The 13,114-nt window shown below is 60.4% G+C and overlaps 1 protein-coding gene across 8 annotated transcripts in view; it reads left to right on the top strand.

The window, feature by feature from the left end:
- GAK (cyclin G associated kinase) overlaps positions 1-3,610 on the top strand; it is a 55,914-nt gene extending 52,304 nt beyond the window's left edge. For all 8 annotated transcript variants that reach the window (XM_045073489.1, XM_045073469.1, XM_045073628.1 and 5 more), the window contains 4 exons: positions 1,398-1,625; positions 2,103-2,251; positions 2,806-2,982; positions 3,082-3,610. In XM_045073489.1, the coding sequence (XP_044929424.1) occupies positions 1,398-1,625; positions 2,103-2,251; positions 2,806-2,982; positions 3,082-3,183 (656 nt within the window). In that variant the 3' untranslated portion in view covers positions 3,184-3,610. The remainder of the gene's footprint in view (positions 1-1,397; positions 1,626-2,102; positions 2,252-2,805; positions 2,983-3,081) is intronic.
- The last annotated feature ends 9,504 nt before the right edge of the window (positions 3,611-13,114 follow it).

Genomic DNA, 13,114 nt, shown 5'->3' with positions numbered 1-13,114 from the left:
CCCTGTCAACAGCGCAGGGAAGGCTGTTCACAGCAAGCAAGATGGGCTTGTGTGCTGGGGCTGCGGGTGCGGAGCTGATGCGGGCAGCCGAGGACGCAGACCAGCTCATAGGGACATTTACTTGGGATGTCAGGACCACGAGTGGCTAGAGTATTTCTGTAACGGAAAGGAGTATGGGAGTGTCACCCACCCCATGCCCAGCTTCAGGCTTACGCTGTAGCTGCTGAACCCAGCACCGCCTGGTATCAGAGCTGAATGGACCCGGGACCCATGAGTGGACCCACACATGCAAGGCCAGTGGATTTTTGACGGAGGGGAAAAGCCACTGCGACACCCAAGTGACATCACGCTAACCCTCACGCCTCACAGCAGGCGGCTCGGCATGAGTCCTGGATTGAAACGTGAACGGGAAACACCTCAGCTCCTGGAGGAGGAGAGCATGGAGGAGGTCGTCTCTGGAACCCAGGCATGGTTTGCTTGTCACCACAAACCACAGCGGAGGGAATGACGCGGGGCATGTCATTATCCTGGAGTGTGCTGACTAAGGGGTGGGGAGGACAAGCTGTGGATGCAGAAAACACATTTTTGAGCCAAGCGTCTGCTCTCTGACAGACGCCTCGGATACGTGAGCACCACAACAACCAGAGCCGTCAGCTTAGAATGTGGGAGGGGGTGCTGGGTGCCCACCACGGGGCCACCTGACTGGGGCCGCCCCAGATGTGGCCACAGTGGAAGCAGTGTGGCCCCAGGTGCTGGTGGGGGTCTGAGATGGCTCATTGGTTTCCCACAAAAGTGCAACGACCATTTATCCCAGAGACACAGCAAAATTTTGCACACCGTGTTGATAGTGGCTTCACAATGCCCAAAACGGGAGCAGCCATGAAGCCCTCCCGGGGGTCAGGGAGTGAACACACCATGTTGCATCTCTGCCCCAAAAAGCTGCTTACGGTGAGAAGGAGCAGGTCCTGTGTGAGAAGCACCAGCTGCAAAGCCTGTGTTCTGATCCCGACTCTGGAGCAGTCTCAGAATGATGGCCCCGGGGAGGGGCACAGAGGAGTGTCTGACCTCGCTTACACACGTCTCTGCATGTGGTCGCTGCGCACGCATGCATGCTGGTGTGGCTGTGTCTGCTGCCACAGGTCGGCCATGGAGCCAGGACCTGGGGGCCTGGTGCTGGTTGTGTAGCTTGCTGGGCGTCTGTTCCAAGAAGCAGCCGTGCCTTCTGAGGGCGAGTGGGGAGGCAGGCCCAGCGCTTGTCTCCGAGTGTCCCCGCTGTCCCCAGCCCCTGTGGACATGAAGTCCTGGAGATGGCAGTGCCCCTGTCCCTAGCAACTTCTCCAGGACGCGGCAGCCATCATGAGTTTGGACACTCACCCTGTTGTGACCTGTCTCCCCAGGTGCACCTGCTGGATTTGCCCCTGGGGGTTTCGGGCCCAAAACGGTCCCCCCTCCCACGGGCAGCAGCTCCTGGCAGCAGACAAGTCGGCCCCCAGCCCAGGGCACCCCACGGCCCCCCCAGGCCAAGCCACCCCTAAAAACTAGTGCACAGCCGAGGCCTAACTATGCCGCCAACCTGAGTGTGATCGGCAGCCGAGAGGAGAGGGGGGTCCGCGCCCCCAGCTTCGGTAAGTCCTCATATCCTGTGGGTGAATTCTTCATGGTTCCTAGGAAGTAGGTAGTGTTTTGCCCTGTTCTCCACCTCGTGGCCCAACCCAGGGGAGAGTGTTCATGGGGCCCAGGTCTGTTCCCTCGGCGGAGGCTCCTGTGGCCTGGAAGAAGGTGCTGGGGCCTGGCCATGGCCACCAGACCCACGGTCTCCAGGAGCCCGCAGCCCTGTCTGTCATGGGGACGGCACACCTGCGTTAACCCCAGGAGGTGACGGGCGTGGCTGTCCTTCAATCCCAAAGCATCATTGATCTCCAGTCTTGCAGGCTGTGGGCTGTGGTGTGTACCGCACAGAGATAGGCCGCCCGTTTCTGAACAGCCTTTCCTCTGAGGTGTCCCTACAGCACCCCATCCTCCGGGTGGGCCTCACCCAGCCTGCACCCATGGGTGGGACCCCTGGAGCGTTGTCTGCTGGCCAAGCCTCCATTCGCCCATAGGTCAGAAGCCAAGAGTGTCCGAGAGCGACTTTGAGGACCTGCTGTCCGACCAGGGTTTCTCCTCCAAGGCTGACAGGAAGGGGCCGAGGACCATGGCTGAGATGCGGAGGCAGGAGCAGGCGCGGGACACCGACCCGCTCAAGCTGAAGGTGACAGGGGCTGGCCACCCCAGGTCTGCAGGGAGGGGGGTCTTGCGGGCAGGATTGGCCTGCACCCCGAGCCAGCCAGCAGCCACTGAGGGAGGCTCCTGACTCTCAGACATGAAAGGGTTGTGGTCAACATGCTTGCAGAGACAGCAGCAGCTTCCGTTGACATTTAACCTGCGTTTTTGGACATGTTTTGGGGTGATTAAGGGCCTCGCTGCTCTGAAGACCTGACCAGATGGAACCCCAGACGGTGCAGGGTTGATGAGAGCCATCTGCTGTCTGGGCTGGTCTGAGATATGGCACTGCCAAGGGGTCGGGGTGCCCCCTCCACAGGATGGCTTTGCCTTGCAGCTCTGCAGGGCCGTCTGGTCCTGTGTGGTGTGTGGCCGGGCCCAGGGAGTGGTGTGAACCATGCCGGGGGGGCAGTCAGGTCCATGTCCAGGCTGAGCTTCTCACAGTCGGAGCCTTGCTCTGTGTGGTGGCTGGTGTGTGGAGCAGCTTGGGGGGCAGAGGGGGTGGTTGCCCCGATCTCTCTGTAGCACCTGTGTGCCCTGCAGCTCCTGGAGTGGACGGAGGGTAAGGAGAGGAATATCCGTGCACTGCTGTCCACCCTGCACACCGTGCTGTGGGACGGTGAGAGCCGCTGGACACCTGTGGGCATGGCTGACCTGGTGAGCCCAGGGCAGGTGAAGAAACATTACCGCCGGGCCGTGCTGGTGGTCCATCCAGACAAGGTGAGCACTGGGCTGGGGTGTGGGGGCAGGATCGGGGGTGGGAGGATCGGGGTGCTGGCAGCAGGCCTAAGGCCTCCTCCCCACTGGTCTGGCCCCCAGGCGGCAGGGCAGCCCTACGAGCAGTACGCTAAGATGATCTTCATGGAGCTGAATGATGCGTGGGCCGAGTTCGAGAGCCAGGGCTCCCGGCCCCTCTTCTGAGGCCATTGTGGTCGAGGCTGTGCGTGTGGCTCACAGAGCCAGAAGCTGCTGAGCTCAACCTCCAAGGTCCTGTCCGTGGCTGTCACGGCATGGGCTGGTGTGGCCACCCCAGCTTGCTGTGCCCACCGTCCTCAGTGGACTAGAACAGACGCCGCTCCCCGGCATGAGAAGAAAAAGCATTCCAAAGCCTCTGAATTTCCTTTTCTTTTTTGGTCCCAAAGGAAATGTTGATTATGCTACCCCCATAACTGTCACGGTTTGTGATTCATTTCGTTTTGTCCCGTGGCCATTGCCTCGAGGGCACCTCTGCTTGCGGTAGAGTGTGCCGCTCAGCTCTCCCCCCGCCCCCCACAAGCCCGTGCGTGACACCCGCTATGTGTGGTCAGCCTGGCCGCCACCTGTACAGAATTAAACTATTTTCTGATGACGTTTGTTTTGGTGCCGTGTGACCTTCTCTGGGGTGATCTTGGCCCCGACCACGGAGAGCACAGGAACCCCAGCCAGCGAGCAGTGGATTCAGGCCTCGGGGCTTCCGGGCAGCCTGGGTCTGGGGGTCCGGCCCTCACCGTGAGCTCTGGACAGGCCCCACGGTCACTGCACGTGGCCAGAGCAGAATGATGCTGGCCCATGTCCACGTTCCGCTGGGCCCCTCCTCCACAGAGTGGGGCAGACATGGGCCTTTCAGTTGCTGAAATTCAAAACAAGAGCTTTCCTTTATGAGAAGCCTGTTGAGGAAGCACCAGGTGTCTGGTTCCATGTGGTCGCTGCATGTGCGGGCCTAGGGGAGCATCTGTCAGCACAGAGCTTTCTTTGGTCAGAAGTGGCTTTATGAGCTCCTGGGGTCGTCCTGCTCCTGCCTTGGGCTGCCTGGGCCACAGCTGCCCCTCAGTCCATCTGGTGCTGCAGGCGTCCGGGAGCATGTGTCTGGTCCCTCTTTTCAGAGTCCGGTGTGATGCCAGAGAGAAGGAAGACTCCATGGACTGGAGAGGGGCAGCCTCCATCCCTCGGCCTGTTGCGTGGGTGGGATGCAGCCGTTGGTATGGACTTAAATGAGGGGTCAGTGAGGTCTGAGTGTCCACCTGTAAATAGTGGAGGGCTTGTGTCCAGCTGCTGTGAGCCCAGTACCGATGCCCCCACCCCATAGAAGCTGCACCTAGAGTTGGATGCTCTGACTGGACGCCCAGACCCCACCTTCCCCAGCAGGGACCACATTGGCTTGAGACTCACCAGACCTGTGGTTGTGCGGCGTGCGAGGCCCGGGGCTTAGAGGAGGGAGAGGCTCCGGCCTTTTGCCCTGCGGTCCCATGGTGGGTCTTGTGGCAGCAGGACCAGGTGGGGGGCTGGGACCCTGCCTGCCTTCTGGCCCTTGGGCTTGGCCCCCTCTGCATCCCCTGGCACCCCCACAACTCTCAATCTGGACAGAGGGCCAGGGACAAGGTGCGTCTGGGCCTCGGCGCCGTTTGGGTGCAGAGGTGATGGGTTCCCAGGGTGCGCTGAGTGACTCAGGCTGATGCGGGCAGGCTCCCTGTGTGTGTAATGCACTCGAGGCTATTTTTAGTGTCTAGCTTTTTTAACAAATAACGAGCGGCCTAAATAGATGTAGAGATTTCACATCCAAGCCACTCTGGATCTAGTGCCGGGGCCAGGCCCTCCCGGAGCCCCTCCCCAGCCTATGCTGCCCTCTTGGGGGGCTGCAGCAGCCCACACACCCCCTTAGGTTCTGCCCTTGGCAGCAGCCCTAACTTACTGTCTAAGAGTGATATTCAAGAGGTTTCCACCTGCCTGGTCCACAGAGCTCTTAGCCTACAGGCCACGGACCCAGTGTGGGGGCTGCTCCAGTGCCCAGGCCTGTCCCCTGACCGTGGGGCTGTAGTGATAAGGACAACTAGACCCTCATGGGCCCTGGGGTGGGGGTGGGGGACGAGTCTGACGGGGGCTACAGGGTTCCCGGTCTGGAAATAGACCCAGAGAAGGGGCCCAGCATAGGAGCTGCCTCCCCAGGCTACCCCTATCTATAAACCCAGGACGCCACACCCACCCCAGATCTGCAGAGGGTGTCCTTGGTGCCATGGAGGGACATCGCTCTGCTGGATGTGTAGCCCACACAGTACACCCCCACACCCCCCTCCCTGCCTCCTCCGAGACTGCAGGCGTCACCCTGCACCCAGCAGCCTTTTGGCCCCGTGTCTGGGGTCCTGGCCGCGGTGTTTGTGGATTTGTCTTCATGCCTAGTGACTCGTCCTGTCCTCGTTCCTGCTAACTCCTACTGTGTGTTTCCTGGGGCTCCTTGGGCATGGTCTTTGGTTCCCCTATAGGGTGGGTCTGAGAAGTCTGTGTCTCCCTGCCAAAGGGGCCCCTTCCAAGGCTGGGTACACGCTTGGTCACTGTGGCCTGTGTTCTTGGCTCCAGTGCAGAAACAGCATTGAGGAGGGCCTGGTCGGCTCAGTTGGTGCAGCGTGTGACTTTTCATCTCAGGGTTGTGAGTTTGAATCCCACATTGGGGGTAGAGATGACTTTGAAAAAATAAAATGTTTAAAAAGGAAAAAGGATTTGGGATGCCTGGGTTAGGCCGCTGCCTTCAGCTCAGGTCATGATCCCGGGGTCCCAGGATCGAGTCCCACATCAGGCTCCTTGCTCGGCAGGGAGCCTGCTTCTCTCCGCCTCTGCCTGCCTCTCTGCCTGCTTGTGCGCTCTGTGTGTGTGTGTCTCTCTCTTTGACAAATAAATAAATAAAATCTTTAAAAAAAAAAAAAAGGAAAAGGAAAAAGGGGCACCTGGGTGGCTCAGTGGGTTAAACCTCTGCCTTTGGCTCGGGTCATGATCTCAGGGTCCTGGGATTGAACCCCACATTGGGCTCTCTGCTCAGTGGGGAGCTCGCTTCCCCCCACCCTCTCTGCCTGCCTCTCTGTCTACTTGTGGTCTCTCTTGTCAAATAAATAAAATATTTTTTAAAAATTAAAAAAGGAAAAGAAAACAGGCTTGAATTCTATTTCTGCCTCATTTCTGGCAGATGCCCATTTGTGGGAAATAAATAATCAGAAAATAATGACCGAATTCCCATTCCTGCCAGGGCCTATGGCCTGAGTCTGGGGCCTTTCACAGGGGCTCAGCTGCCCTGGCCTCCTGCCTGGTCATTCTGCATGGGGCCCCTGAAACCAAGGGCCTGGTCTGGGTCCCCCCAGGGCAGATCCATCAGGACATACAGGGCACTGGAGTGACGGGGGTGTCCCTGCTAAGCCTGCCCTTCCTGGCCCAGGTGCCATGAAGCCAAGTCTACTCTAGGGCCTCCCTCAGAGACTTCTGGGACTCCACTCCATTCCCTGCAGCCTGTAGGGTGACCACTGGGACCTCAGGCCTATGTCCCCAGATTTGCAGAGGGTCCTGGGAGATGCACCCCACCCCAGACTGTGGGACTGAGAATTCAGGGCCAAGAGGGACCCTCTGTTCCATCCCTAAAGCTAGCTCGGACCCCTAGCAGATGTGGGCAGACTCCAAAAGTGCCATGGGTCCTGCCAGGAACAACCTGGGCCGGGCCTCCTGGTCTTGGTGACGGTGGCTGGCTGAGCTGTGACAGGGCAGCTGGTGGGGCAGGCTGGCCGGAAGGGGTGTACCTTGGCCACCAGAAGGACAGAAAGAAGGCGTGCATACTCAGGTCTGGTGCTGGCATCCAACTGAGCCCTGTGGCCCTCTCACTCAGGCTGGGAGCCTATCCTGGGCAGTGAGGATGGCCTGGACAGGGTCTCGTCCCAAGCGAATCCTACTGCCTGGCACCTGCCCTGCCCACTCCTGCTGGGTGGGGTCCCTCCGGGAGGAAGACCCCTCCCCACAGCTGGAGCAGCGGGAGACTTCATTCTGTTTGGCTGAGACAGGGTGGGATGGAGGGGCTAACATGGGGACCCCCAGAGGTGGCCAGAGGTGTGGCCATAGCTCAGCTCAACCCAGCCGCACAGAAGCACTGAGAGTGTCCGCCGGCGCATAGCGGCCTCACCCAGTTGTTGATGGCAAACAGGGTGGAACAGGGGTGTCCCCAGGTCAGACCCAGTTTCCTTGGAGGTTGAGAGGCAGGGCTATCTCCAGGAGGAATCAAGCCCAGTTGTCCAGACCCAGCTCCCTGGTGGCGCCTGGGGCAGGGACCTCCATGCAGGGAGGGGACATTTGGGGGCAGATCCACGTCGTACACGTGTCATTAGGGCTGACGATATCCACTGTCTTGACACCTTTATCTGTCCTCTTAATTGGGGGAGTTGGGCCGTTCGGCTCTGCGTCTCATGGAATTCTGTGTCCCCACTGAGGAGCAGCCAGCCTCTCCACAGGCCTTCTTACCCTGCCAGTTTGGACAGGGGCTTCCTGTCGGGGCACACAATGGCTCATACCTGCGACCATGTGCCATCCGCTCGCTGGGCACTGGCATAAGGGCAGGGCAGAGGCCCTTCCTTGAGGCTTAAGACGTTGGGTCCTGGTCACGCCCTGCAGGGATGGGGTTGGCCTGGGTGATGTGAGCCCTCCCAGAGAAGCAGCTGGCCGGCAGAGCCAGGCTAGTGAGCATTCACTTCCAAAGAAGGCCTGGGAAGGATGGGAAGGCATGCGTCACACCGGTGCCAGTGACCCTTGGCCAGCAGGAGGGCCCGGGTGGCCAGCCCCCAGGCTCGGCTGCAGCCTTAGCACACGCAGGACCTTGGGGCACCATCAAAGCAGAGAGCATGGGCCACGCCCAGCTCTTCTCCAGCTCAGGTGCAGCCCACACACGGGTCTCAGAAGCAGAGGGACTGTCCATCCTTGCCCGCCATGGTCCCAAGGACTTTTACCAGGAAGCCCTCCACCCAGCTCTCAGCAAGCTGTGCCCTGGGGCTGAGGGCTGTCCTGAGCCCTGTCTGGTGGGGAGAGTAGTTTTGGGGATGGGCGCATCCAGCTGTGGCCAGCCCGCTGCTCCCACAGCCCCACCGCTCTTGGCCTCTTTCCCCCAGGGTGGCTGCTCCACACCTCTGGCCTCAACAGGCCTGCCTCCTGGGGCACCTGTGCCCTTGCCCATAGGGGGTTCTTCAAGCTTGGTCCCTTGGCTGGGTCCGCAGGCCCTGAGCTGTACCCTCAACCCTGGTTCTGCCTGATTCCAAAGCCAGCGCTCATACCCAGGCAGCATTCACACCCACGTCCAGGTGGGTCCACCCTAGTGGACAGCTCCCTAGTGCTGTTTGCCCTGGGGAATCTGTGTGGGCTGGCAAGGGGCCTCTGGGATGTTGAGGCCACAGGGTGGAGGTGGGGACTGGCAGAGCAGATGACTGCCCCTCAGCTGCCCACAAGGGCTGAGGTCAGCGTGGGAGTCTGGCCTTCCAGTTCTCGTCCCCCACTTGAACCAAAGCTGCTGGGGGGCATGAGGCCAGTGCTGGCCAGGGGCTGATGGGTCCATGCAAAGGGGACACCTGTCCTATAGGACAGAGCTCTGCTGTGAGTTGTCCTGGCTGGAAGCTGAGCCAGGGGCTGTGTCCCCACCACACCCAGCTCCTGGCCAGCCCTGTCCAGGTGTCTTTGAGGACAGGCAGATGGTATGGCTGCCACCCAGCCTCTGACCTTTTGGGCACTGCTCACCCCTTCCCAGGAGCTGGAGAGAAGGGGTCAAAGATGTGTGGCAGGAGCTGTTTGGGGAGACTCTGGCTCGAGGGGGGAAGACTGTGATGTACCAGTGGCCATGTTACAAGTGGGTGAGGGTGGGGCGGGCTGGGGGCCTCTAGTCTCACCTTGGGGAGAGGCTATGAATTGGTGGTGTGCAGAGTTTAGAGAGGAAGCGGCAAAGCCAGGGCCACTAAGGGGCCACTGGAGGTCACATTCTCTGGCCCCAGGCCCTGATTTAGGATTGCCTCCACTAGCCACCAGGGGCAGGGTCTGGATTGGATCTTCTTCCTGGCCTTCCAGGCCTCGGCAACAGGGAGGAGGTGGTTCCAGACACTCAGGCCCTGGGCAGACTGAGGCCAGGACTTCAAGTCCCGGGCGGTAGGTCTGAGTGCCCCCCCTTCCAGCAGCAGGGCTGGCTCCAAGGCTTCCCCGCGGCCTGTTGGCTAGGGCAAGGTACCGTCTGCAGTGTGACCTGGTTGCCTCTTTCCCGGGGTCCCAGCGATCCACCCCATGCCCTGTGCTGGCCTGGAGCACGTCCCCCGAGAGGGATGTTTCGTCTCTAGAGGAAGTTTCTGCCTGCTTCCTGTGGCTTGGGATGACTTCCGTGCTCATTGTCCTGTCTTCTTCTTCTTCTTTTTTAAAGATTTTATTTATTTATTTGACAGGAATCACAAGTAGATGGAGAGGCAGGTAGAGAGAGAGAGAGAGGGAAGCAGGCTCCCTGCTGAGCAGAGAGCCTGATGCGGGACTCGATCCCAGGACCCTGAGATCATGACCTGAGCCGAAGGCAGCGGCTTAACCCACTGAGCCACTCAGGCGCCCCTGTCCTGTCTTCTTCTGAAGGCAGTCCTGCTAGTGCCTCCCTCCCCAGGGCTGAAGTCCTCCTCATTCTGGAGAGGGAGCACTGGGTCCTCTAGGATTCCCACAGAAGCCCTCGCTTTAGGGCCAGTGCGGTGAGGTTGGGTGGGGGGTCTCCCTCTCTAGAGCCCTGGGTGGGGTCACAGCTTCTACATCCATCCCTGGGGCTGGACAGGTGGTGTGTTGTCCCCACGGGCACGATGTAGACCCTCCTCCGTGGTGGTCTCGGGATTTGTTTTTGTTCTGCATGGAATGCAGTTCCTCCAGTTTGGGGGACACTGGGTCATTCTACTGGGTCATCCTACCTGAAGCCCAAATGTCCCCGAGAGGGGCTAATGAAGCCTCCTGTCTCCATCCCCACAGGTCTCCGTTCCCCTCCAGTTCCCATCCCCCCAAGTCTCAAGACCCTGGTCTCCATCCCCCACCCCACTTTCCGATCCCACTTTCCCCCCACCCCCTGTCCCTGGTTTATGTCCTCCCCCATCCGCATCCCCCGGTCTCTGTGCCCCCAGTCTCCTGTCTCCATCTCCCCAGTGTCCATTCCCCCCGTTTCTGTATCCCCCCGTTCCCAACCCCCCCTGAGGCTCTGTCTCCCCCGTCCAGTCCAGTCTCTGGTCTCCATCCCCATGGTCTCCGTTACCCCCTCCCAGTCTCCATTCCTCCTACCTCCCCCGCCCCTGCCCCCTGCCAACAGTGTCGGTCACTTGGCTGTGTGGTGAAACGTGCATGGTCCTTCTACCTGCGACTGCTGTGTCTCGGGCATCTGCTCTTCCTGGAGAAGCTGGGCCAGCAGCAGCCTCTGCCTGCCTAACTCACAGCAAGTGCCCCAGAACAGTGCCGGGAAAGAAAAGTTAGCGCAAAGGGGGTGAAGGTGGGCAGAGCAGGAGGGAACCCCTGTCTCAGGCTGGCCCTAGGGGTGGACAGAGGAACCATAGGGTGTCTTGAACCCTGCCACTGGGGGGCAGTCCTGGTCCATCGCCCCCTTGGGGGTGAATCCGAGGGTCCTGCAGGCCTGGGACCCTGAGAGGGCCCCACTTTCCTGGGTGGGTGCAGGCCTGACTGTCCACTGCAAGGGGCTCCCCATCCAACCCCAGATCACGCAGGAGCCTTTGAAGCAGGGGTGTGTCGGCAGGGTAGAGACACAGGGAGGAAAGACTGGCTGTGATGTGAGTGTTCCCACAGAGGTGGACTGCAGGCTGCAGACCCCTCTCTCCAGCTCGGCGCCCTTGCTGGGCACAGGAAAGGCCACAGAGACCTCAGACTCCTGCTGAGAAAGAGCCGCCCCACAGGCTGAAGGGCAGTCACGCAGGCACAGAGCAACCCACCCAACCTTCCCAGCCAGAAGGTTGAGGCCCAGGAGGCAGGAAGGTCCAGCTAAGCCCTGCACCTTCTTCCCTGAGTGAGCCAGTGGGTGTCCCCTGCCCCCCAGCTGCCAGTGAGAGGCTACATTCTGTCTCCAAGCCCACATTAGGGGTTTTGTGTCGGAGCTCAGGGGGGCTGCTACAGCCAAGCAGCCCGTGGCCCCTTACCACCCCTGCTGACTTTCCCTTGGGCCCCACACTGCCCTCTTCTCCGAGCCCCTTGGAAAGGCCTGTCTCCCCGTTCTGATAGGATATCCTGCGGATGAATCAGGGACTCCACCATTTCTGCCTCCTCCCGGAGCTGTGTGCAAGGTGGCTGTGATGGCTGTGACTGGAGCCTGGGGAGACGAAGGCGCTGGCTGATGGCGAGATGGGCATGGAGCTGGGGAGGGGACCCTGCGAGGGAAGGTGGACTGCGCCCGGTGGTCTGGAATCTGAGGCAGATGATGCTGGAGTCATCACTATGCTCCGAGCCCAGATCCTGAACCAGCTCCTCAGGAAAGCGGGTCCACGGGGGTCCTGGTGGGACCTAGGGGCCTCCTTTTCTGTTGAGGATGGGGGCAGGGCCTCTGCAGAACCAGGTGGTTGGGAAGAGAGTGCATTTCATCCCAAGACCCTGACCAGGCACATGTGCCCCAGCACAGGAGGGGACAGGGATCTGAGGAATGAGCTGGTGCCCCAGGCTGGTCAGCACCTCCAGCTTCATTCCCAGGAGCCCAAAGGGACGAGCTCCAGGTGCTAACCCCATGGCCAGCTACCTGGTCCTAGAGGCTAGGTGCCTCTTGCCTATGGTGGCAAGCGAAGGGTCAAGGGACTAGGCAGGGACACAGGGTCCCTGCCCTCAGAGCCATGGTTCTAACCTAGCTCTGATGAAAGACAACCATGGTCTCACTTTGCTTCTGCATTTCCTGTGTCATTACCTTTTAAGTAGTAATGAAATCCGGCAGGAAGACAGCAGCATGGGGACTGAAGGGTTCAGTGGGTTACATCATTAAGCTTGCATATGAGGTTTCTGGGCACCCATGTGTGCCAAAATCCCTTCCAGCCGTTCCTGAGGGCCCGAACCCCCTGCCAGATGCCAACCCCAAATGGAACAACGCCAGCAATTCCTGAAGGCGCTTCCAGGGCCCTCTCTGAGCCTGAGCAGGCTGGTGCCCTGGGGTGCAGGAGCCATGGCCGGCCCTCCATGGGACAGATGGGCCTGGCAGGTGCAGGCCTCCCTGGAGGGAGCAGAGGGGCTCCTGGGGAGGGCTAGGGGCAGGGTGCCTGGCTCCTCTCTTCTGCCATCTGGAGTGACTCAGTGGGGGCTACAAAGGGGACTCTGAATGGCAGGGGGTTCAAACCCAGCATCCTGTGGCCTTTGGCACAACCTTGCTTTGGATCAGGCGTTCTGGCCTTGAAGGGCCCATCTGGAGGGCAATGCATTTCCTGAGCTTGCAGAGGGCTGGCCTCAGGGCTGTTTACCTGGGGGGCCAGCTGGCCAGGGTCCCACTGCCAGGTATTGGCTGTGGCCAAAAACACATGTCCCAAATGCTCACCTTGTAGTGGGATACCCTTCCCCTCCTGCTGGTTCCTCGAAATCCACCCCGCCCCCAGTGGCACCACTATTCACCTCCTCTGTGCCCTGAGCCCATCATGGATGGCGCCCACATCCAGGTGCCTTCTGAACTCACTCTGGGTCTTCCTTGGCTATCTGGAAGTTTCCTGCTAAGCTCCTGCCTCGAGGCAAGGCCTCTTCTGGGCCCTCACAGGGCCACAAATCCTACCACAGGACCAGACCAGGCAAGAGGCGGCATTTGCAGCCGGTTCGCCTCATGTCCTCACCACCTGCCCAGAGATGGCCCTTCTTGGGCCTCGAAGCTGCCCAGCCTCCCTCTCCTGGAGTGGGGCACCAGTCCCTCTGATCCTGGACTATTTCCTCCAGGGGGGCCTGAGTCCTAATTGGGCCATGCATCCCCAGGTCAGGGCCTGGGCACCTGTGAGACATGAGGAGGATCACCGTGTGATGGGAGGTGTAGGAGGGGGAACGACAGACAGGTGGTGACCCCACAGGGAGGACGGGGACAGGGCCAGACAGCATCTGTGGGACCCTGGCTCAGGGCTGT

The sequence above is a fragment of the Mustela putorius genome, unplaced genomic scaffold, assembly GCF_011764305.1.
Source record: "Mustela putorius furo isolate JIRA1106 unplaced genomic scaffold, ASM1176430v1.1 tig00000083_pilon_pilon_pilon, whole genome shotgun sequence".
Classification (NCBI taxonomy): domain Eukaryota; kingdom Metazoa; phylum Chordata; class Mammalia; order Carnivora; family Mustelidae; genus Mustela; species Mustela putorius.
The sequence above is the reverse complement of the archived record's forward strand: the minus strand, read 5'-3'. Positions and strand labels throughout refer to the sequence as shown.